The 27,023-nt window shown below is 37.2% G+C and overlaps 1 protein-coding gene across 2 annotated transcripts in view; it reads left to right on the top strand.

Annotated features, from left to right (window-relative positions):
* F13A1 (coagulation factor XIII A chain) overlaps positions 1 to 27,023 on the top strand; it is a 164,617-nt gene that overhangs the window by 45,157 nt on the left and 92,437 nt on the right. For both annotated transcript variants that reach the window (XM_032341019.1, XM_032341021.1), the window contains exon 4: positions 4,481 to 4,732. In XM_032341019.1, the coding sequence (XP_032196910.1) occupies positions 4,481 to 4,732 (252 nt within the window). The remainder of the gene's footprint in view (positions 1 to 4,480; positions 4,733 to 27,023) is intronic.

The raw sequence follows: 27,023 nt of genomic DNA, 5'->3' as shown, positions 1-27,023 counted from the left end.
ACTAGGTGATAATATTTTCTTCTTAGGTCCCAGTCATAGATGCTGAGTCTCCATAATAAATCACCCCTTAAATATATAAAATGTAAAATTCTCTAAGGCACAGGTTGGCAACCATTTACCAGGGCCAGATAGCAAATATTTTAGGCATTGCAGACCATATGGTCCCTGTCACAGCTACTCTAGCCTGCTGTTGTAACACAATCATACTTGAACGGACGAGTGTGTGCCAGTCAAACTTTATTTACACCAACAGCCAGTCAGCTACCTTTGGCTTGTAGATCATCACTTGCTGACTTCTGATTAAGGCACGAATGAATGAAAATGACAGTCACCATAACTGATTCAGAAAATCCCAAGTTATGAGTGAGGGACAAGTTTCAGGTGATTCTTACATGGTGATTCTGAAATTATTAAGGCTTTTTGGTTCATAATGAATGATGTCATTTTTTTTACTGAGTGTGCATTCTCTTAGTTCAGCATATTTGACTCAGGAATGAACTGGCCCTTGAAGTAGATTTGGATTCTTAAGTTGAATGTCAATGAACCCATCCTGGCTTCCTAAACTTGGTGCAGAAAAAGGATCACTTAGAGGAATCAGAAAGCTTGAGACAGTGCAGGAAATATTGTAACAATAACTGCCATTTATTGACCCGCCCTCCCCATCACCAACTATGATCCGTAGTATCCCACTTTACAGAAAAAGTGGGAGAGGACAAGTACCATGATCACACAGTAAGGGGCTGAGCCAGCTGAATTACTCTCCCCATGGCCACATGTCCCTCCACAGAAGTAACCAGCTTTCACTGGGACACTCACATTTCTTCTGATTTAGAACCAGACCTTGAAGGGCAGGAGCGGATGGGGTATCACCTCTTCTTCCTTCTGGTTTTACTTGCCAGTAGCTGTTACATTTAAACACAAACAATAAATGTTTCCTGAGTTACTCCCTACCATGCACCAAGTGTAAAGCTTTTAGTATGTTATAAAATCTATTTTTCCTTCCATTTCTGGAACTGCAGAAACAAGGAAATGAAAGCTCAATCAGTTAAGCAATTTGCGCAAACTTACACCTATAGTGAATTGTGGAGTCAGAATTTGGACATTGTTCTCACCAACTCCAAAGCCTTTTCCACACATACAAATACCATAGAGTTTAGTGGTTAAACTGCCAGCCTTTCCAGCTAGACTGATTGCATTTGGATCTCAACCTTGCTGCTTAACTAGTTGCATCACCTTGGACAAATTGCTTAATGGCCACATGTTGTTAGTTCCTTGATTTGTCAAATTTAGGGTGATGATAATAATTTCCTTCTCACAGTTTAATAGAAGGAATAAAACAGTGACAGGCACATAATACACAAAACAAGCATTGGCTTTTTCCACAGACTACAAGCTCTATGAGCACAGGAGTCTGTTTTGTTCAGTGTTGTATTCCTAGCACTTAGAATAATGTATAGCACATAGTAGACAATATTGTTGCATGAATGAAAAATGTTCAAACTAGTCTTTAGATTAAGTTGTGACTGTGTTCAAAGCCAGAAGGAATGAACATGGCTCCCCTTTTTTGTTCCTTCTATGGTATACCATGAATTTAACAGGTAAAATTTAATGTGAGTCTTTGAAATAATTGCAGGTGTAATAATGGAAACTAAATGATTGTCCTCATTATTTCAATGTTCCTAACAAAAGGGGATGTTAGTGCAAAGTAGAAGCTGAGGCTCATCGCTCACACATAGCTTCAGAGATACCCTCCACCTTCATTGCTGCTCCTGAAGGAGCATTATTGTGTAATGCACTTTAAAACTCCTTTTATTTTTTTTTTAAATTGAATCTGTCCTTATAGCATAGATTTTATCTCTGAGAACTTGTTTTTACTAAGCTTGTATTATATTTAATACTGTTTCTTCTAAATCCAAGCCAGTATTTAGTGGCAACAGCTGCCAGGAGCCCCTGTAATGAATGAATTATGGTCCCATTTAGCTAGTGAGATTGAGTTTGATGTGTACACTTCAGTACTGCTGAGGGGCTCCAGAGAGCAACAATGCCTCCAGAGAAAAGGGCAGCCTTATCTCCTAGTTTGAACAAGCACAAAGAGGAACATGCACAGGAAATATGGAGGCGCCTTTGAACAAACAGCTCTTGCAGGATTTATGTGCAGCATTCACAGGGGCTAAGCTCCAGGTATTTCCAAAATTACCACCTAGACAATGTTGCACCTTGGCAGCAAACCATTTTTAAGGCTTTATTGGATTTATAATATTCATCATGAGTGTGATTAACTGATACCCCTAACACATAACAAAGCACTGGGGTTCTACTCTTTCTCTCCAACTTACACTGTGTAAGTTATTGTTTTCATTAAGATTAAACATCTCACAAAATTACACAGCAGTTAACTTATGCAACCACCTCCTTAGAATGCTCTACCTTTGAAAATATGCCTACCAAAGAATCCTTTAAGACCTCATAGCATAGGGCACCTACGTGACTTAGTCATTAAGTGTCTGCCTTCACCTCAGGTCATGATCCAGGGTCCTGGGATCGAGCCCCACATTGAGCTCTCTGATCAGCGGGGAGCCTGCTTCTCCTTTTCACTCTGTCTGCTGCTAGTGCTTGCTTGTTTTTTCTCTCTCTCAAATAAATAAATAAATAAAATCTTAAAAGACCTCATAACACATACTACGTAATTGGAGCCCCAAATGAAGCATTGTTTTTGTTAGTTTTAATGCAGAATCCTCTATATGTTTTCTATAAAATAATTAAAATAAACAAGTTTTTCTTTTAAAGTTTTGTCTGCCTGTCGTCAAAATAATTTGTAGACTTATTAGCCTAATTTGTATTTTTCTTCCAGTCAATTAGAATTAAATATGTAACACATTTTGGAATACTTTATAAATGAAAGTGCTGCTCCATTTTAAAATATCTATACATTTGATTATCCTGTATGCTAAGCTATAAATTAAACTGTAAGCTGAAAAGTTAAAGAATGCTGTGAGGTTGAGGGGCACCTACATGGCTTAGTCAGTTGAGTCCGAATCTTAATTTTAGCTCAGGTAGTGATCTCAGGGTCCTGGGATTAAGCTCCAGGTCATGCTCCCTGCTTAGCAGGAAGTCTGCCTGGGATTTTCTGTTTCCCTCTCGCTCCACCCCTACCACCCCTCCTGCTCTCATGCTCTCCCTATAATAAGTAAACAAATCTTAAAAAAAAAAAAAAAAGAATGCTGTTAAGTTGACCTGATAGATGATAGATAGATAGAGAGATAGATGGAAAGAGAGATCTCTCCATATATATATGGAGAGAGAGAGAGAGAGAGATGGAGAGAGAGAGATACTGTGAAGACTATTTTTCAGGAAACCATTGGTAAAATTTAGTTTTGAGGTTAACACTATGAATTAAGAATTTGGTCTAAATGACTGCAATACTTAATCTCACAAAACAAATTGAGGGTTGCTGGGGGGAGGGGGTTTGGGAGAAGGGGGTAGGATTATGGACATTGGGGAGGGTATGTGCTTTGGTGAGTGCTGTGAAGTGTGTAAACCTGGTGATTCACAGACCTGTACCCCTGGGGATAAAAATATATGTTTATAAAAAATAAAAAAATTTAAAAAAAAATAAATGATTGCAATAAAGACAAATAAAATGTATCCTGAGAAAACTTATACATAAAGTGTGCTAAGCCTGGAAATATGGTAAAAATTCCCTGTTACTTCATTTTTTTATTGAAATAACAGCTAAAATTTGTTATGCATGAAAAATTATAGGCAAAGCATCTTACATGGGTTATTTTACTTCGTCCTCAGGTAATATCATTATCGTCATTTACCGATGAAGAAAAAGAGAAGGTAATAGGGATTTGTAGAGGTCAAGTAATTGGCTAGAAGTTGCCAGCATAGGGGAGGAGCAGAGCCCAAGATTCAAATCTAGAGAACTTGCCTCTGGAACCTGAATTCTTGCCCAGGACATAAAGCTAAATCCCTGATACGACTGCCAATAAACACATGTTTCAGTTGAATATGAAGAAGGTCAAATATACAACCTATAAATATAATCCTATTATAGGTAATATAACAAATCGCATTCAGAATAAGAAAAAACACATTTGCCTATCCCACTAAAAAAGCAATTCTAACTTTTAGAAAGCAGAATTTCAGGGAATAACTTCACAGTACCCTAGAAGCTCCGTTTTGTTTTGTATCCCAGATTATGATTTCTACATCTTATTTGAATTCATTAACTAACGAATGACTATTCCTGTAAGTATTGTTATTCTTTTTTTTTAATCTAGACATGACAAATCTGAGCTTCAAAGAAGAAAATCAACTAATGTCGCGTAGCAACACAGTAGCAGAAATGAAATTCAAACCCAAGTCTTATGATTTCAAGTCCAATTAATTATTTTAATCTTCAGCTACAAGATGACAGAGTGAGAACAAAAATGGTTTGTGAAATAGACTCAACACTTCTTCTCTCTTCTCAAAGGTCGCTACCCTCAGGAGAACAAGGGAACCTACATTCCAGTTCCTATCGTCCCGGAGTTGCAGAAAGGCAAGTGGGGGGCCAAAGTTGTCATGAGAGAGGACAGGTCTGTCCGGCTGTCCATCCAGTCTTCTCCAGAGTGTATTGTGGGGAAGTTCCGCATGTATGTTGCTGTCTGGACCCCATATGGCATACTTCGTACCAGCCGAAACCCAGAAACAGACACCTACATTCTCTTCAATCCTTGGTGTGAAGGTAAGGAGCAAGCATTTTTCTCATTTTAAAAAAAAGTTCCTCATTTTTTTCCAATGCATCTCTTTTTGGAGGGTTAGCAGAATTATTCTAGAAGATATGTCCCTTTTCTACATACACTGTTTCCCATGGTTGAAAGACGGGAAAAAATGAAATTTGTCCTTAATGTATATGAGGACAAAGCCTGTGCATGTGAAATTAGTACTGGTAAACATTTATTCCAGGAAATAATCGAAGAATGCCTGAAGTTGCACAATTAGTTAATTGTGGAGCTGGGTGTTGATGGTGTCACTTCTGTGTATGTTATTACTCTGTAAACAAAATGGGCTTTCAAGACTGTTAGGTTCTATAATCTGGCTTCAGAAAAATAGGATAAAGTTGATCCTATCCATAGTAAAACAAACTTCTCTATCTCCCTAATTCAAGAACAGAAAGCCTGAATGTTGGAAGAATCCCATAAATACCAAGTGGGTATAAATTTCATAAACCGTAACTCTGGATGTACAAATATGTAACCTTAGTTTAATATAATACAACTTAATCTCTACTGCTATTCTGGTTCTCCCTTTTGGTTTTACAGAAAGGGAGAATCTACTTATATTCAAATAAAATAGGTCAAGTCCTAGGATTTCTCTCAATTCAGTTTAAAAACTTAGTCACGCACAGTACTTTTCCCCCATCCCCGTGTCTGCCCTTCTTTATCTGCCCACTGCTTCCATACTTGGAATGGAGCTGATTTTCAGTTCCAGAAGCAGAAGCAAACATTGCAGCTGCATTAATGGGAGAGGGTGCACTTTTGCATCTTAAAAAATAACGTAATGAAACTTATTAAAAGCTGACACAGGATGGGAGATGTCTCACATCATCTTACTTCCTGTGTATTGCTCTCCACTATCTTCCAAAATGAGGCTGTATTTTTTTTTTTTTGTCGATTTTGAATGATATTGCTTGTGAGAATGGCATTTGAATCAGGATTGAGCTGCACTTACCTATTGATAATAAGTGAACAACAACATTGTTTACTCATATATAATATAAAACCGAATCCTACCGACCTTTACTTTGAATTATCAGTTCCAGTAGTGTTGGCAGATGGCACTGAGCTAATCCTATACTCCCCACTCTCCACCCCATCATCTTGTACCTGATAATCCTATCTCTGAGACAGGTGTCCAAGGCTGATGGTAATAGGAGATGTTAATAGGGCTATGTGCTGTTCAAAGGTGCCCTCCTGTGTACAATAATCTTGTCAACCAGATATAAAGCATTCTGTGACTGAGGGGATGTGGTGCTGCTTACAGAGGTGGGGAAGACTGAAGGGAATGAAGGTGTAGAGACACACTATGATTTTCAAAATGTTAAGTTGGAGTTAACTGTAGATACCCAAGCAGAGATGACAAGTAGGTATTCCATTCTGTGAATCTGGACACAAGAATCAGAGTTGTAAACTTGGGAGTCATTTGCACCTAGGGAGAAAATACAGAGAGGAAAGAAGATATAGCATTAAGCCCTAAGGAACACCAGCGTTTGGAGGTCTAATAGAGAATGAAAGCAAAGAAATGAAATGGCGAAGTACTTTGGTCATGGCTTATTGTAAAAAAATTGTATTTTAAGAATCCATATTTGTAAAATAAATAAACTAGGGATTCATTATTGATTTTCTTTGCATTACAAATAGAAAATCATATAATTTCATATAACTATCTGGCACTCCAAGGTATTTAGAAATGATATGGTTTACCCCAAATTTGGTATAATCCCCAAAAAGGTTTATATCACATATCATGGGGTATGTGTCTACATGCATTTCAATCTATGTTTCCAGTTTTCTAGAGCTGTAAAGGATAAGTCATGTTGCCTGACATTGAGTTTATAGGAGAATCACTCCGGGAGTGGGTAGTTTAATAACTTTCTACTACCTGATCCCTGCCTCGGTTGTATCCATGGTGAGCAGCTTCCAGGTTTCCCTGTTCAGAAGGAGTTGCCTGGTGTAGAGATAACATGGCCCAACACTTGATGCTACATTACAGAAAGGGAACAGAGGGCCCTCCCCTAGGTATCTCTGAAAGGACAGATGAGAATAAAACTAGGCAGATCAGTTTGGAAGCTGTGGCCCAGGACAGAGATGATGATGGATGGTGGTGGCAGTGGAGATGAAGAGGGGATGAATTGGAGAATGCTTTGGATTTAAAACAGAAAATGAAGAGGGGTTGATCATGGGAGGTGAAGAAGAGAGAGGAGTCAAGAATAACTCTAGGTGGCGTGTATCTGACGGAATGGAATTCAGGGAACAGGTGAAGAGCCCTTGATAGGTGTGGCTGTCCACCTTCCACTGTGACAAGAGCAATGTGGAAGATGGGTTAAGTATGAAGCTTTTCTAGATTAAGTGGAAGGAAGACAAGGTTGTTTCCATTTTGTGAGGTCTTTTCCCAGTGAGGTGAAATGCAAAGTCATCTGTTGAGAATCAGAAGCAAGAAAGGGAGTGTTGGAGGTTCATAAAAAATAACTGAGAATTTGGAGGTAGGAAGAGGGCTTATTCCAGGAACATGGCAAGAAGATATTTGTGAATATCTTTTCCCATTTCATGGGTTACCTCTTTGTTTTGTTGACTGTTTCCTTTGCTGTGTAGAAGCTTTTGATATGGATGAAGTCCCAAAAATTCATTTTCACTTTTGTTTCCTTTGCCTTTGGAGACATATCTTGAAAGAAATTACTGTAGCTGATATTGAAGAGGTTACTGCCTATGTTCTTCTCTATTTTGCTTAAAATTTCACCAACTCCTTAAACCCAATCCCAGTCTCTCCCCACCTTATTGTCTCTTCTCTGAATCCTTTCATTCCTCCTTGTTCTGTGCTCCTCTTGCATCCTCTCTTAGGAGGAGACTGTCTTTATTCTCTCATGTAGAGCAATTCAGCAAGGTTTTTTATTTTGCTGTTTGGGTTCTTCCAACAATTAGGCTTTTGGGGACTACACACTTTTCCAAGATCATTCCCTCCAGAAAAATTCTGGTGCCAGTTTTTAAGCTAACACCCTTTTAAATCTAAAATTAATCCCCACTACCCCTCAGTGGGGATTAATTTTAGCCGCCTAATAGGGATCCCCCTAGGTGCCTCAGTCGTTTCAGTGTCTGGCTTTTGATTTCGGCTCAGATCATGATCTCAGGGCTGTGAGACTGAGTCCTGCATCGTTCCAAACTCAGTGAAGAATCTGCTTGAGATTCTTTCCCTCTGCCTCTGCCCCTTCCCCTACTCTGTCATTCTCTCTCTAAAATAAAATAAGTAACAAAATCTTTTCTAAACAAGCTCACTGAGATCTCTGAGAGAACGCTTATGAAATGGGAGAAGATTATCACCTTCTCACCTCATGCACTGTGTAGTTTTCCCAGCCCAGAAATTAAGGCATAAAATTCAAAAAGAAGATCTGTTCTTTATAGATCCTGGATATCAACCTCTTGTCTGTACTATCATTTGCAAGTATCTTCTCCCATTCCGTGGGTACCTCTTTGTTTGGTTGACTGTTTTCCTTTGCTGTGCAGAAGATTTTGATTTTGATGAAGTCCTAAAGGTTCATTTTTGCTTTTGTTTCCTTTGTCTTTGGAGACATATCTTGAAAGAAGTTGCTGTGGCTGATATTGAAGAGATTACTGCCTATGTTCTCCTCTAGGATTTTGATGGATTCCTGTCTCACGTTGAGGTCTTTTATCCATTTCAAATTTATCTTTGTGTACGGTGTAAGAGAATGGTCGAGTTTCATTCTTCTGCATATAGCTGTCCAGTTTTCCCAGCACCATTTATTGAAGAGACTGTCTTTTTTCCACTGTATATTTTTTCCTGTTTTGTCGAAGATTATTTGCCCATAGAGTTGAGGGTCCATATCTGGGCTCTCTACTCTGTTCCACTGGTCTATGTGTCTGTTTTTATGCCAGTACTATGCTGTTTTGGTGATCACAGCTTTGTAGTAAAGCTTGAAATCAGGTAACATGATGCCCCCATGTTTGTTTGTTTGTTTGTTTGTTTTTTTAAGATTTTATTGCCATGTTTTGTTTTTGTTTTTCAACATTTCCTTAGCAATTCAGGGTCTCTTCTGATTCCATACAAATTTTTTGTTTTTCAACATTTCCTTAGCAATTCGGGGTCTCTTCTGATTCCATACAAATTTTTGGATTATTTGCTCCAACTCTTTGAAAAATACCAGTGGAATTTTGATCAGAATGGCATTAAAAGTATAGATTGATCTATCCAGGATCTATAAAGAACTCCTCAAACTCAACACACACAAAACAGATAATCATTTCAAAAAATGGGCAAAAGATATGAACAGACACTTCTCCAATGAAGACATATAAATGGTTATCAGACACATGAAAAAATGTTCATCATCACTAGCCCTCAGGGAGATTCAAATTAAAACCACATTGAGATGCAACCTTACACCAGTTAGAGTGGCCAAAATTAGCAAGACAGGAAACAACATGTATTGGAGGGGATGTGGAGAAAGGGCAACCCTCTTACACTATTGGTGGGAATGCAAGTTGGTACAGCCACTTTGGAGAACAGTGTGGAGATTCCTCAAGAAATTAAAAATAGAGCTTCCCTATGACCCGGCAATTGCACTACTGGGTATTTGCCCCAAAATACAGATGTAGTGAAAAGAAGGGCCATCTGTACCCCAATGTTTATAGCAGCAATGGCCAAGGTCACCAAACTGTGGAAAGAACCAAGACGCCCTTCAATGGACGAATGGATAAGGAAGATGTGGTCCATATACACTATGGAGTATTATGCCTCTGTCTTAAAGGATGAATACCCAACTTTTGTAGCAACATGGAAGAGATTATGCTGAGTGAAATAAGTCAAGCAGAGAGAGTCAAGTATCATATGGTTTCACTTATTTGTGGAGCATAACAAATAGCATGGAGGACAAGGGGAGTTAGAGAGGAAAAGGGATTTGAGGGAAATTGGAAGGGGAGGTGAACCATGAGAGACTATGGACTCTTAAAACAATCTAAGGGTTTTGAAGGGGCAGGGGGGTGGGAGGTTGGGAGAACCAGGTGGTGGGTATTAGAGAGGGCAAGGATTGCATGGAGCAGTGGGTGTGGTGCAAAAACAATGAATACTGTTAAGCTGAAAAGAAATTAAAAAAAAAAAAAAAGATCTGTGTGATGGCCCTCCACACAGCCCAGTACACTGTAGCCTGACAGCTGCTATGCTAATTCATAACAAGGAACTCACAGAGTTGTACAGTCTGGTAATGGGTTAGCAGTTAAAAAGAGAGCCATTGCTCAAGTAGAAAAGATAACAAAGAGGAAATCAGAAGTTGACAAAATAGAGCGAGATGAGAAACATGCTGAAAATACTGCGCACTTGATCTGTAAGTGATGTCCAAGGTGGTTTAGGACATTGGGCTGAAAATTATACAGGCATGTACAGTACTTATTGACAGAAGAATGTTCAGCTGAGTTCCCGGGAGCCCTGCATCTTGCTTTGCATTCATAGGCAATTTATCCTCCTTAATCACTAAATCATTAATGGGGATCAATAGCAATACTACACCAGTGAGGACAGGGGCAGAAGCAGTGAGAATTATTGGTCAGTTTTTTAATTTAATAGCGCTAACCAGGCTTCAGATCCATCCCATGAATCTGAGAGAGAGAGCCTTTCTCCCGGGTGTTAGAAAACTGTACCCACAAGGGTAGAAGGAAGGAGTTAGGGATTTATTGTGACTTCCTCTTGTTTTCCTAATTGCTCAGGATCTCTGGATTATGGAATATATTTCCTTATTTAAATTCAGAATGTACCAGATTGTTAGTCTAGCATTAGTGCCAGATAGTGTATTCTGAAAGATTTAGATGTTCCATACCTGTGCTTAGTACTCTGGGTCATGTTTGAGTATTCCGTTTGGTGGGACAACAATCATATTCGGGGGCCTTTTTTCTCTTCCTAACTTGTTTCCCCATATCCCCCATTGCTGGTTTCCTCTTATCTCACTCAGCCTTGTATCCCAGCACCTAGTACATACTTAATGTTTAATAAATGTTTACTGCATTGATTTAATAATTCTAAGTAAATGCTTTTTTGACTCACTGCACCTATAATCATAGACAAGTTGTAAATGCAATCTCACACCTTACCACCTTGAAAAAAGTCAAAAACTTATATGATATGTGTGGGAGTGATTTTGTGGGCATAGAGTATGTAGATTTCTCTCTCTTAGCATCTGACTTCAAATTGATATCTGGTATTTCTAACTTTTTATTCACTATGACTTTTTTTAGATTTATTTTTTATTTATTTTCAGCATAACAGTATTCATTGTTTTTGCACCACACCCAATGCTCCATGCAATCCATGACCTCTCTAATACCCACCACCTGGTACCCCAACCTCCCACCCCCCACCCCTTCAAAACCCTCAGATTATTTTTCAGAGTCCATAGTCTCTCATGGTTCCTCCCCTTCCAATTTCTTCCAACTCCCTAATCCTCTCTAACTCCCCATGTCCCTATGACTTTTGTATTTTCCATTAAACAAAGAAATCAAATAAATTTGATGTAAAGAAATTAATGTTTCCAATACTTGGATACCTTTAATAGATAGTAAATAAATACAACCAACTTGTATTTTCTTATGACATTCATTTCTATTCTATTTACTTAATAATTATATATGGCCTTTTAGACCCTTCAGTACAGAATGGCATAATGCACAAAATAACAATGGCCAATATCCCTTTCTTTTGAAGACCTTGGGGCTCAGGCCAGAATTTATACCCTCAACCTAGAGCCATTCATTCATCAATCCACATATATTGATGGTATACCTTCCCCCCAATGACAATATATAAGTACTCATGGGTAGTATGACAGTATTACTTATTCATCCACAAATACTAAGGGTCAGCATTGAACTGGGCACTGGGAATATGGTAGTGAAAAAGACAAACAATGTTTGCCTCACAGAGTTTCCACAAATATTTCACAAATAAATTACTAATAAACATGATTTACAGTTGTAAAAAGTATTGACATAAGTCATAGCACAACAAGAATATATAAGAGGGTCACCTGGCCTAGCCAGAGGGTGAAGAAAAATGGGTCAGTGGCTTATCTTTGTACCCTCTCCAGCCCCTAGAATAGTATTTGCCTAAAATAACAATCAGATAGTTGGTTACTTGAATTTTTATGAAATTTTTAAAAAAATTTTTAAAAGCTTATATGAAAATTTTAAGCCCTTATTTATTCAAAACTCCTATTTAATAAAAGAGCACATATCACTCTTTCAAGTGATATGGAGGCTCATTCATCCTTTTCACACCAAGCTTTGCAATGAGCAGGGAGCTCAGAGAGCTCACAGTAGAATTCTTTCCAATGGCATGTAGATGACCCCAGAATCAAGGTCCAAAGCTGTTTTTGAGATGCTCTGGAAGGAGCAGAGCTGAAAGGGTCTAATCATCAGCCGATTCATATGGTATCTAATTCCTTCTATGTGTAGTTGTTTATATTCTACAAAGAGTGCTCAAAGCCAGCATCTCTCTGCATTATGTATTTTGAGAAGCAGGATTCTTCTCTCATTCAGCCTAGCATTGTGCCAGGCACCAAGTTAAATGTTCAACAAATGTCTGCTGAATTGAACTGATAACCATCATTCTGAGGGTCAGAGAGAGAATTATGAGCCTCACATTTCAAGAGAGAAAACAGACTCTGTGATGTTAGATAAATTTCTCAAGGTCATATAGAAAATTAGGAAACAAGCTGGGGCTAAAACCTGGATATTCTGATTCGGTCAGGATACCCTCTTTTATCTTTAAAACCAGAACCACTGGCATCCCATCTTGTGTAATAAGAGAAACAAGAAGTAGGTGTCGGGCTGAGAAGCTTTTATGATGTTCTACAACATTGAAAGTCCTGCTGTTAAAAATAAACAAACAAACAAGTAAATAAATAAAAATAAAACCAGGTTGATAGCTATAAGATCAAACGACAGTTTTCTTTGCAAAAAAAGAAAAAAAATAATAAGGATGCCAACAAGGGCACAGGCTCTCTTTGAGGATACTAAGTAAAGAATCTCTGACATTTTCTTTGTAGAACTGCTTTATGAATAATAGTCTATCTTCTGAAGATATTTAAGTACCTGAAAAGTCCTTAGCCAGCAAAACTAGTAAATCAGCACAAATCAAATAAACTTCCCAAGCTGGTCTAAGATGTAACATAATACAATATGTTTGCAAGGAATGAAATGGACCCAATTGTTGAGGAACTCCTTACTTGTGTTTCTTGGATTTGTTTCATTCCAGAGTTAATGAGTGCAAAGGTGGACCTCAAGTTGTCTGTATTAAACCATTTTAGGAAGACAGCGACTTTGGATCCTTCCAAAGGAAAAACACAAAAGCACAGACTCTAGAAATGCCATTCTTTTCTGGGCTCTATCATTTCCCATTTCTCAGAGATGTGAAGTGATTCTTAACATGCCGATAGCACACACAGATTCTGGGGTTCACCACCCCCTCTGCTCTACTTTGAGATAGAAAAGCTACCATGATGACACCAACCTAGAGCCACATTTGTTCCACATGTGAAGCCACTCCCTTGAAGAGTGATTACATTCATCCAACATGTCTTCCTTCTTTCTTCAGTGATGCTCAGCTGTTATAGAAAGGGGAGGCAGGTAAAAGTTATTCCCAATCCCCTCGCTCAAAATTTCTCCCTTCTCTAAAGAGGTGACACATTTTGCCTTTTTGAAGGAACCAAGCTATTATTTCTTCCAAAGGATCAGAAACAAAACCAAACTCTGATTTAAGCTGGTAGGTGGTCTCTTCAGAGACGACTTACATGATAACATTCCTGGCACTGTAGTTTTCTTTCACCCCTGAGTTTGCTTTGTGGAGCTTGACTTTAATGCCTTTGGAAATGGGTCTTACTTTAACTTTAAAATAGCATGTAAATAAGCAAAAGGAAATTTTCAGCCTAGGCAGTGATGAATAGCCATCCTTCTCTCAAAGAAGTTATACAGATACTAAAATCAATAGGCTCAGCATTCCTTTTTACATGTTTGTCATAAATTCTTACTTTTTCTGTGTGGTGGAAGGTAAGTGGTAATTTCCAATGGGGCTAAACTCAGCCCTATAAGTGAATCCCAAAATTCTCAGCCCACAATGTTGTTGTTGCTGTTGTTAAAATTACTACGTTATCCCCACCAGAGGAATAGTAAAATAAATGAGATAATTCTTCTTTACTACTTGCCTCCTATCCGTCACCTTGGGAAGGCAGTTCTTTATAAGGCATGTTGAAAGCAGATGGAGGTATCATGCCATATTCACCAGTGATGCCATGTGTAATCTGTTTTCCTCTTGAGTTTAAATTTCCAGAGGTCACTTAGTATCAAGAAGTTGTCAGTAGGTCCTTGGTGCTCCTTCTAACTCTATGATCTCTTTAGACCTACCTCCTGCTACCAACTTGCATAGATTTAGGTATAGCTTCCAATCCCCATACTTGTATGCATACACACACACACACACACACACACACACACTTTCCAACAGTTCGAACTGGTGAGTATCTAGAACAGTGGGTTATTGTCACTGTTTTAACTTTTAGTAACATCCTCCATTTTACAAAGGTGGAGAACCAGTTTTTGCCCCAGAATCTAATAAAACCTCAATATGCCTCTGAAACAAACCAGAAATTAAAAACAAACAAACAACCAAAACCACCAAAACACCAACAATAAAAGTGTCCAGAGGCAAATGATTAAGTCTTCTTATCTTTGTTAGCCTATCAAACACAGGGAGTTTTTTGGAGTTTCCATGGTGATATAATTTCTTTTTTTTTTTTTTTAATCTTAGCTTTGGACAACTATATTTTAAAGTGACAGATCTGAATAAAAACAGGGGAAAGAAAGCACTGCTTTCTACCCTCAATCTTCCTTTAAAATCATAAATAAATTTAAAATTAAAATCAAGACTTCCCATTTGACTTCCTTGGCTTGTTGAGGATTCATGATTATGCCCGCTGGTTGTGAAGTGAGATTTAATTCAGCCGCTGGAAGGAAAAGGGTGTCCTGGTCTCAAACTCCTCCTTATTCATAGTTTACCATTTAAATTTGTAAGTTCCCATCAATAATAACCTAAAGCCCAATAGTAAATCCATCACTTTCTTCTTCTCTCACTCTCCAAGCTCCAGACATCCATCCCCACCTCTCAATCTTGCTGTAGACATTTATTGCGTCATGTTCCCAGGCACTCTGTCCTGTGTGCTGGGGATACGAGACCTGATCCCTTGGACTCAAGAGTCATAGTCTCCTTGGGGAAAAGCTTAGGATTCAAGTCCTGATTTCACGTCTTACTAGCACTATGGCCTTAACAAAGATATTTTACTTACGTTTTCCTTAGCTTCCTCATCTATAAAATAAGGGAAAGGTAATACTTTCCTCTTAGGGGTGTTAGGAGTTTCAATGAGTTTATTGTTTTGGTTGTTTTACCATACTCAGAAATTTCCTGGCACATGGTAAATACTAAAAACATGCATTTTCAATTAATAACTAAATTACAGAATAATCTCCATACGGATGGATGTGACCACAGCATCCATAGGACACTAGGGGAACAAGGTTTAATCCAACCTGTGCTGGGAAGAAAAGGGTGCAGGGAGACCTGAAGGAAATTTAAAAGGCATGGTTATATGATGATATCTACTAAAGAGGAAAAAGTGATATTTAAGAGCTGAACATAACCTCTTATTAAATAGGTGCGTCACTGAAATGCAACATTTAAAACGAACTTTTTAAAAATGTCTTAAAACTCTCATCTAATGATGAAAGCCTTATAGAATAAAAATAATGAAAGCATGAAAGGAACTCAGAGATCTACAAATCACAGACACTGTTAACATTTTGGTGTATTTCCATCCATTTAATGCATTTTTTAAAGATTTTATTTATCTGGTTAGTTGAGAGAGAGAGAGTGCATGCACACATGCATGGGCAGGGGGTAGGGTAGAGGTGGGGAGGGAGAGGGGGAGAATGTCAGACAGACCCCATGCTGAGCACTGACCCCCATCACAGTGCTCGATCTCACAACCCTAACTGAAAACCAGGAGTTGGTTGCTTAACCAATTAAGCCGCCCAAGCACCCCTTAATGAATTTTTGAATGGTTTTAATTTTTATCTCACAATTAATTGAATTGCCCTCAATTAACTGAATGTCCTTTTCAAATAACACGTGTAGTTATATATACGGTAAAAAGTGAAATTTCCTTCTCACCTACCCTCCGATCCTCACTTCCTTAGAAAACTTTAACTTTCTGGATTGTTAACTTTAACTTTCTTGATTTCTATATTGTTCTGGATACTTTGCTATAATTTTCCATATGTACTTCTATAGAGTTTCTTTTTTTTTCCAAAACATAGGGGACATTGTTTATACATGTTATTCTATACTTTACTTCCTTACATAATATATCTTGGAAAGTTTTCTATATCAGTACCTACATATTCTTTTTAATGACTACTGGGTGTGGTTGTACCATAATCAATTTGGTCTTTTGCTTACAAATATTTTGATTTCCTCCCATTTTCACCATAATACTGTGTTATATTGAATGTTTCACATAGATGTTAAACAAACATATTTCTGTAGAATGAATATCTGGAAATGGCATTGCTTGGTCAAAGTCAATTCACATTTTAAAATTGCATAGATACTGCCAAATCACTCCTTTAAAAATGCTGCCGTAGGGATGCCTGGGTGGGTCAGTGGATTAAACCTCTGCCTTCGGCACAGGTCATGATCTCAGGGTCCTGGGATCAAGCTTCACATCAGGCTCTCTGCTCAGCAGGGAGCACACTCCCCCCTTCTCTCTTCCTGCCTCTCTGCCTGCTTATGATCTCTGTCTGTCAAATAAACAAATAAATAAAATCTTTTTTAAAAATGCTGCTGTAGTTTATAATACAGCCACAGCACAAGAGAATATTCATATCTTTATGTTTTCATTGACACCAGCTATTACCATTTGTTTTAAAATTTGCTAACATGATGGACAAAAATTGGTAATACATTAACATTTCATGGTTTAATTCATGTATCTCTAATTATTAATGAAGTTGAACATTTTGTGTATATTTATTGAGCATTGCATTTCTTGACCTGTTCATATCTGGGACAATTTAGGTGAATTAAGGGTTGGCAAGAAAAGACACACATGCATCTTTTTAAATCAATTGATAAATTTTGTGTTAGTGGGAGAAAAAGATCTTATGGAAAAATTTTTCCCACAGGAATAGCCAGTCATCAAAACATCATTTATTGATCAGATATATCATTACCTGTTGGTTTTAAATGCCAACTTTATCATCTTCTAAGGTTTAATATACATTTAGCTCTATGCATGTATTTATCTATTACTATGTCAAAATCAGTTTTCATTATAGCATTGTTTTAGTTGACTATAATCACAGTAATGTTCATTAAGAGAGGACCAGAAAATGTCACTGGTCTATAACAACAAGCATGTTATCTCATGGATCTGGCTTGTCTGTGGTTGGGCTACTGTAGACTGGGCCGGACTGGCCAGCTCTGCATTGAGAATAGCCAGAGAGGCCCCACTCCTTACCACCCCACTGTGGAGATACTCTGCTCCATGCATCTCTCATCCTCCTGTGGCTAGTGGGCTTGCTAGGATATGTTTTTCTCATGGTGCTGGCAGAAATGCAACAGCATATGCTCAAGTGTGCAAGCACATTTCAAACCCCTACCTGCATCACATCGACTAACACCCTTTCAGCCAAAGTAAGCCCCAAAGTCAAAAGGGGGATGTTCTACCTTTAGAAAGAAGGATGAGTAGTTACATGACAAAAGCATGGATACAGGATCAGGTGGGTTAGAACCAAAGTTCAGTTTACCATGGGAAAATTCCCCCCATTTTTCTTTATTTTCAACATTTTATCTTGGGGTTATTTTTTCACATTGTCTTTTCAGATAAACTTTTTTTTAAAAGATTTTATTTATTTATTTGACAGACAGAGATTACAGGTAGGCAGAGAGGCAGGCAGAGAGAGAGGGAGAAGCCGGCTCCCCACGGAGCAGGGAGCCCAATGCGGGACTCAATCCCAGGACCCTGAGATCATGACCTGAGCCAAAGGCAGAGGCTTAACCCACTGAGCCACCCAGGCGCCCTTTTCAGATAAACTTTTAAATCAGCATGCAGAATTCTAAAAAAGTATGAGTGGAATTTTAGTTGGGTTTTCATTTAATATAGAAACTAATTTGGGTAGAATTCATAAATTTTTATAATTTGGAATCTCCACATGCAATTAGAAATATTTTTAATGTTTTTATTTATTCAAGTTCTCTTATGCCCTTCAGCAGGGTTTATTTTTATTATTAAAACTTTCAAACAACTCAAAAGTAGGAAGAGTAGTACAATGAATATCTACTTACATATGTCCCAAATTCAATAGTTATCAAGATTTTGCTGTATCTATGCTATCACCTGGTGTCACATAACATTCCTCTAGCCCTTTATTTATTAAGTGGTTAGTTTGATCTGAGACTCAATCAGATTTATCGTCATGAGAATCATTCTTTTTTTGTGGTAGGGATAGGAAGATAGAGCAAGAATACTACGTAAGTCATGCTGTACACTTGCCAGGGCATCCATCCCATCAGGAGATACATGATGTTTGGTTGCCCCTCTTTTAGTGATGTTTAGATTTATCAATAGGATCAGGTTTTATCAGTCTTACATCCATTATGAAATTCTCCACTAGCCTTTTAACGAATCATTTTAGCCTAGATTCATTATTTCATTAGGGATTGCAAAATGGCAATATTCTAATCTACCATTCCTTCTGCATCTATTAGCATCAATTATATTGCTGCCTTGAGGAAGTATTCATATAAGAAGTCTAGATATGTGTCCCTTTCCTTATTTCTAAGTTATCAGAATAATGAGTTGGTATTTAACACCCTGTAGAGATAACCAATGAATTTTTTAAATTACTATAAATCTATGAATATTGAATTTTTTTAATACTTTGTGATGACTTATTTTTTGATACTTGAATTCTCTTATTCTTGGACAGTGGGAGCTTTCAAGTTTATTTCTGATTCCTTTGTCATGACTCCTAGAATCTTTAATAGCCAAGAAGTATTTCAAGCTGGTCTTGTACATTTACTTACCCAGATTTTTAATGAGTCATTTCTCATAGGAAACCTGAGTACCCTTCTAGTATGGAAAGGGGAAGGGAATGGAATGGTACTTAGAGACCATAGTCCAGGCTCAAGAGACTCATTGCTACTATATTGGTTGTTTTTTCTATTTCTTTTCTGTGGATAGAATTTAACAATGTGGTTTCTAAAGAAAATGTATCATGAGCTATACTGATATTTTCAACTTAAATTTATTTTTTTAAAAATTATTTTGTTTGGGACGCCTGGGTGGCTCAGTTGGTTGGACGACTGCCTTCGGCTCACGTCATGATCCTGGAGTCCCGGGATCTAGTCCCGCATCGGGCTCTCAGCTCCACGGGGAGTCTGCTTCTCTCTCTGACCTTCTCCTCGCTCATGCTCTGTCTCACTTTCTCTCTCTCAAATAAATAAATAAATATTTTTTTAAAAATTCTTTTGTTTGATATTTTATTTTAATGGAATTAGATTTCTGATTATCATAGTATGCTCTGATTGAAACACTTCATAATATTTCAGGGACTAGTATAAATGGAAAAAATCTCATAATAATATTTGTTGATGAAAAATCATGGTGAAAGCAAACTTCCAAAAATGTATTTGTAGGCCGTAAGAGAATAAGCACAACAATATGGGAAGAGATAACTAGTCTCTTCCTTCATACATATTTTTAAAATTTTTCATATTATATCTTTCTAAAACATAGATATTTGACAGTCATTAGAATGTCCATCTTTTTAAAAAATCACAATCTCCAGCGAGTGAACAAAGTAAAGAGCAGTAACCCAGAACATAGTTGAATAAATCACTTCAGAGTCTTAAGTGAGAAGGTCTTCCAACTTCAGAGTTTATCATCAACTTGTATCTTCATTTTAGTGAAAATACATTTTAATTTTGGTTAAATGAGAGTCATTCCCCAATAGGATTAGTAACTGCATTCACTGAATTTCATATTCTTCATTTGTGAACTGTGAAGAAATGAATGGTAGCTAGAAGATCAATGGGATTCCAGGTAGAGCTGTAGGTGGAATGACATGTACAAAGACAAAAATACCTATATTTTGATTACAAAAGTAACAGTGGTTTCAAATTTGAAACTTAATTACAGACCAACTACACCAAGCTTTCAAGTGGCAAAAATACAAAAAAGTCAAGTGTTACAAAATATTACAGAAAAAGTGCAGAGCCTAATAAAATAAAAGAACTGAAAAATATCTTGCTAGAGTTCAGCTTGGAAAATTTATTACCAAAGTGAATTTTTTTTCACACAAACTGTACTCAAAAATAGCTTTATAAGGCTAATTTCTGGCTAAAAGCATCAAAGGATTTATGAGTTGAGAAAAAAAAAATACCTTAATTGGCAAGGATAGGCAGAGAAGAAACAAAGAAGCCCCTTACCCCCAAAGTTTATACTCATTAATATTTCTGCAGTATTACTGCTCTGATATACATCTCTTAATGTCAGAATATGGCAACCATGGAATTAATCCATACTAAAGTCATTTTTAAATTCAAATTAAGCCTAATGCAATCTGACCAAAAACATGTCAAGGTATGTTTTCAAGATTATTTTACAAAACATCTACATTTGCAAAATAGTCTCCAGGTAGCATTTTCAGGGGAAAAAAATTCTTTGACTTTATCATTGACATGCTGTAATGACTAAGTTACACTATTTAAAGAAGTATTTAATAATTTTTTATATTAAGTTGATTTATTCAATACATTTTTTCTTTTTTTTAAGATTTTATTTATTTATTTGACAAATAGAAATCACAAGTAGGCAGAGAAGCAGGTAGAGAGAGAGGAAGGGAAGCAGGCTCCCTGCTGAGCAGAGAGCCTGATGTAGGGCTTGATCCCAGCACCCTGGGATCATGACCTGAGCCAAAGGAGAGGCTTAATCCATTGAGCCACCCAGGCACCCTACATTTTTTCTTTTTTTTAAATATATTTTTCTTTCTCTTGAGTAAGGAAATGAGTGTGCATATAAGATTAAAGAGGAATCACGGGCACACAGCAACTTACAGAAATGTTTGGAGCTGGGAGGTCCAGCAACCATGTAAACCTCAATCAGTTATGATGTTTTCCAAGGAAGAGTCAGTCTTACAGCCATTTTACAAAGATCTTATTTATTTGGGTTTTTTGGGGGGGTTGGGGGAAAGGAAAAGGGCAGAGAGAGAGGGAGAGAGAATCTGAAGCAGGCTCCATGTCCAGTGTAGAGCCCGATGTGGGGCTTGATCTCACAATCCTGAGATCATGACCTGGGCGAATTCAAGAGTTAGACTCAAGTGACTGTGCCTCCCAGATGCCCCCATTTTACAAAGATTTTAAAGAAAACTTCTTTTTGATATTAGATTTTTTAATACTTTCATTCTTACTCAAAATCAGTCCAGCTCTTACTTCGTAGCAGCAAGAGTTACAATACCAATTTCTGGCAGCTACAGTACTAAGTATCATAACAGGCCTGCAAGTCACTATGAAAAAAAAAAAGATGAAAGAATGACTTTCCCTCCAGATTAAAAAAATTAATAAAGCAATTGAGGAAAAATAGCACTAAATCTAAAATTATTTGCAAAGGAATATTATGTAATAAGTTGCTTGAAGTTAAAATACAAGATTTCAGATTTTATTTATTTGATTTTGCTTATGCATTTTTTTCTCTTATCCTGCAGATCTTGGTTTCTAGTGTCATTAACATGATTGCTTATGTTATATTTATTTCAAAATAGCAATATCAATATTATTAGTACCAACATAGTTATTTTACAGTTTTTCTTTATATTAAAGAATATATAGTGGGGATATACAGTGAAATTACTCTGGGGATATATAGTGAAATTACTTTGTTTTAAAGTAACTTGAAATAGTTTTCTGTTGTTAATTCACTAATCTATTTACACAGTCATGTTCATTTGCTTCATTTTGGCTTCATTTATTTAAAAATTGTTTTGTCTTTTATTTATATTTAGTTTTTTTTCATTTATTTATTTTCAGCATAACAGTATTCATTATTTTTTCACCACACCCAGTGCTCCATGCAATTCGTGCCCCCTATAATACCCACCACCTGGTACCCGAACCTCCCACCCCCCTGCCACTTCAAACCCCTCAGACTGTTTTTCAGAGTCCATAGTCTCTCATGATTCACCTCCCCTTCCAATTTCCCCCAACTCCCTTCTCCTCTCTATCTCCCCATGTCCTCTATGCTATTTGTTATGCTCCACAAATAAGTGAAACCATATGATAATTGACTCTCTCTGCTTGACTTCTTTCACTCAGCATAATCTCTTCCAGTCCCGTCCATGTTGTTACAAAAGTTGGGTATTCATCCTTTCTGATGGAGGCATAATACTCCATAGTGTATATGGACCACATCTTCCTTATCCATTCATCCGTTGAAGGGCATCTTGGTTCTTTCCACAGTTTGGTGACCATGGCCATTGCTGCTATAAACATTGGGGTACAGATGGCCCTTCTTTTCACTACATCTGTATCTTTGGGGTAAATACCCAGCAGTGCAATGGCAGGGTCATAGGGAAGTTCTATTTTTAATTTCTGGAGGAATCTCCACACTGTTCTCCAAAGAGGCTGCACCAACTTGCATTCCCACCAACAGTGGAAGAGGGTTCCCCTTTCTCCACATCCTCTCCAACACATGTTGTTTCCTGTCTTGCTAATTTTGGCCATTCTAACTGGTGTAAGGTGATATCTCAATGTAGTTTTAATTTGAATCTCCCTGATGGGTAGTGATGAGGAACATTTTTTCATGTGTCTGATAGCCATTTGTATGTCTTGATTGGAGAAGTGTCTGTCCATATCTTCTGCCCATTTTTTGATATGATTGTCTGTTTTGTGTGTGTTGAGTTTGAGGAGTTCATTATAGATCCTGGATATCAACCTTTTGTCTGTACTATCATTTGCAAGTATCTTCTTCCATTCCGTGGGTTACCTCTTTGTTTTGTTGACTGTTTCCTTTGCTGTGCAGAAGCTTTTGATTTTGATTAAGTCCCAAAAGTTCATCTTCGCTTTTGTTTCCTTTGCCTTTGGAGACATATCTTGAAAGAAGTTGCTGTGGCTGATATCGAAGAGATTACTGCCTATGTTCTCCTCTAGGATTCTGATGGATTCCTGTCTCACATTGAGGTCTTTTATCCATTTTGTGTTTATCTTTGTGTACGGTGTAAGAGAATGGCCAAGTTTCATTCTTCTACATATAGCTGCCCAGTTTTCCCAGCACCATTTATTGAAGAGACTGTCTTTTTTCCACTGTATATTTTTTCGTGTTTTATCGAAGATTATTTGACCATAGAGTTGAGGGTCCATATCTGGGCTCTCTACTCTTAGTTTTGTTTTGTGACTTTACAAAACATTTATGTTTTGGGGTATGTAACCCCAAAGTCAAGTTACAAAGCAATAAAGACACTTTAGAGAGAAAGTCTAACTCCCAACTATCCCTCCTACACTTTAGATAATAATTTTGTTAATTTTTTGGCTTATCTATACATTTAAAAATATAAGCACATATGTGAATGTATATAAATATGTATCTAGCTATCTATTTACCTCCCTTCTTTCTTAAATAAAAGGCAGTAAACTATATATATTTTTTATGCACTTTTTTTTTGCCTAATGAGATCCTGGATATTCTTCCATAGCAGCATATAGGGATCCTTCCAAAGTTTTTATATAGCTGTTCATTGTATACCATACTTCATTCAACCATTTTTTTGTTCCAGGAATTCCTCAATTCTCCTGGAAGTGCTGATGATATTCTTTCTTAACATACGTTCTTATATAATACATATATATGTATATTAGATATATACATATATATGTATATATCATATATAGAGAGACAGACAAAGAAGGAGAGAGACAGAGAGAGATAGAAAAGTATGATAAGACAATGGAGATTATCTGGAAAGTTCAATATCCGCCTAAAAGGCATTTTATTATAAGAAAATACAGAAAAATAAAAAGAAGGAAAAATAAAAAGAAGAAAATAGTCAAAGATAAAGGAGAAAGAAATTCCCAGAGCTAAAGAAAAACTCACATTGTCAAACTGTAAAGGATCAGAGTATATCAAACCTAGTAAATGAAATAAGACCCACACCTAGATGCAAACTGTTTAAATGTCAAAACTTCAAAGAAAAAAACAAACCTTAAAGCCAACTTTAAAAATATTATCTGTAAAAGAATAAAAATAGCTTGAAATTATATTTTTGTGGATGAAAATTTACTTGCAAACCTTTGCACTTCTTAGGTTACTACTCAGTTAGAATTGTCTTTATATATTTATTTTCTGTTTCCATTTCCTCTCTGTGAAATCATTTTCCTTTTGTTGACTTTTTAAAAGCACTTTTTAATTTTTTCATCAGTTTATTGGAATTCTTTATGTATAAGGAAAATTTGCTAAGGTTTTCTGTTATTGCAAATATTTCTGTAGTGAACTTTTAAATTACATTATATCTGAAATTCAAAAGGTATATTTATATTTAAAAAAACATGGAGGGACATCTGGGTGGCTCAGTTGGTTGGGCTTCCAATTCTTTAGTTCGGTTCATGTCATGATATCAGGGTTGTGGGATCAAGGCCTGCATTGGGCTCTGCTCTGGTTGTGGAACCTGTTGAAGATTATATCTCTCCCTCTCATTCTGCCCCATCCACCCACCCCTCGACTCAAACTCACTCTCCCTTTTCTCCTCTGAAATAAATAAATAAATAATAAAAATTTTAAATCTTTTTAAAATTCTTTCTATTATTTTTGTTTAGATAAAACTTTTTCATCTAGAGACTAAATATTCAATTTTTTTTAAATTTCTTTTGCTTTCTCTTTTTCAATTCAGGTTTTAAATTAATTTTCAATTTATTTTGATGTACAGAGAAGTTACTTTTCACAACCAGCCAATTTTCTCAGCTGAATTTAATAAACACTCCAGTCATCTTTAATTTATAGTATTTTCTTTATCATATATTGATTTCATAGAAACATGCATACAGTAACATCTATTTCTAAGCTCTCTATTTTGACCCATTAATCTATTTTTATACCAACCATTTAAATTATAGTAGCTCAATAATACAATCCAATTTCTAATATCTTATAGGACAAGACTATAAACATCTCATATTATAATGAAAACGTGTTAAAAACACATTGCCAAATGGCACTTCTAGACCTCAGTGATCTTAAGAGGAGATTTCTGTCTCAGTAACAGGCCTCTAAAACCCACTTGACTAAGATGTTTTTTATCACAATGGTCACAGTAGTCAAGCCACTATTATAAAAAGATGAAAGCAAAAGTGGCCTTTACTTTCCAGGGCATTTGATTGTATCTGGTGGAGGACTATGCATGTAAACGGTCAATGCTCCTTCACACACATCCTTATGAGATTTTCTTTTAAAAGTGTTCTTTCATATTTCTGCTCAGAAACACTGACCTCGAACACAGTTGTCACGTCTCTGGTTTGTTCCACTTAGAAAGGAAGCTCTCACTTTGGTTTAGGGACCATACACCTCCGGACCCTGAACGGCCAATGTGAAGCCTAAGAGCTCACATCTGCAAGGGAAGAGGGATGGCTGCAGTACATTTGTAGTGCGACTCTGATTTTCCTGGAAACATGAAATGGCTTTGGGATGAATGAGCTATTGATATGGTATCGATGAATTTCCAAATAACTAGCTTGGATGAAAGATGCTAGACCCCCCCCCAAAAAAAAAAGTACACACTGAGGATTCTTTTCATATAAAATGCCAAGAAATGCAAATGAATTTACGATGACAGACAGCAGATCAGTGGCTCCCTGGAAGGAGTGAGAGGTCAGAGAATCCAGAGGGAGGAATTACGAAGGGACACGGGAAAATTTTGAAGTGATGGATAACTATATTATTTTGATTGTGAAATTGCACACTTTAAATATGTGAAGTTTTTGGATATTAGTATCTGTGTAAGTGTGTGTGTGTGTGTGTGTGTGTGTGTGTGTGTGTTTGCAAAAAACCAACCAAATAGTAGGCAAGAGGTAGAGAGTAGAAACAGGTAGATAAAAGAAAGTACTGGGGAGGAGATAAGACCAAAGACTCTCCAAGAGATTTAATCACAGCTGTAATATAACCCAGAACGGGGGTCTAAACGGGCTGGACGGAGCCATGCTTTGCAAACCTTAATGTATACATAAATCCCCTTCAGATCTTAATATGCAGGGTGTGATTCCTTAGGTCTTGAGCTGGGGCCTGAGACTCTGCATTTCTCCCTAACTCCCAGGTAATGCTGAAGCTACTGGTATTTCAATGATTCTTTTGAACAGCAAAGGGCTAGAGCATTTGTTCTCAGTTTGGGTTGCATATCAGAATCACTAGAGAGCTTGAAATAAATAAATAAATAAATAAATAAATAAATAAGATTATATAAAGGAAAAAACAAGCAAACACTTGATATCTGGATCTTGCCCCCAGCCCCCAGAAATTCTGATTTGATCAATCTAGAGTTCAGTCCAGATGGAATTAAAGGTTTTTAAATCTACTCAGATGATTCTAATATGCAGCCAAGGTTGACATCTACTCCAAAGAAAATGATAAAAGTCTTACGGAATCAGGAGGAAGCAACTCCAAAAAGGTAATAGGGAGCCAGAGAAACATAATAAACCATGTCCCCAGTCAGAATCAAATGTCTCCCTACTCCAGCCATGCAAATTTATCTGAGTGTACCTGTATGGTCCTGCCTTTGTTAGTGATGCTTTTGCGGCTCTCATACCTGACCTGGAAATAAATATCAGGCTAATTATGAAGCAGGCAGATGGGGAGCGTGGCCTTACTGAGATTATGGCCACAGGGAGAAAAGTCCTTGTATTGGAAGAAGCTGACTTGGAAGGCTGGTCGGACACAGATACTTACCAGCACATCCACAAGGATTGTTCACTGGTAGGAGACGACCCCCAGCCTGTCTCCTCCTGTCCATGATGGGCCACACACCAGGCGAGACAGACCATGCTAGATTCTTCTAACACATCCCAGACTTGTTTTAAACATTTCAGTTCAGCTCGTTTCCTATTAATGTTAATAGCTTGGAAATTATTTTTCGATCTGTGTAACAGATTTGTATCTGCATCCCAGAATTCTG

This window comes from Mustela erminea, chromosome 4, assembly GCF_009829155.1.
Source record: "Mustela erminea isolate mMusErm1 chromosome 4, mMusErm1.Pri, whole genome shotgun sequence".
In the NCBI taxonomy this organism is placed as follows: Eukaryota; Metazoa; Chordata; class Mammalia; order Carnivora; family Mustelidae; genus Mustela; species Mustela erminea.
This window is presented reverse-complemented; position numbering and strand designations above follow the sequence as displayed.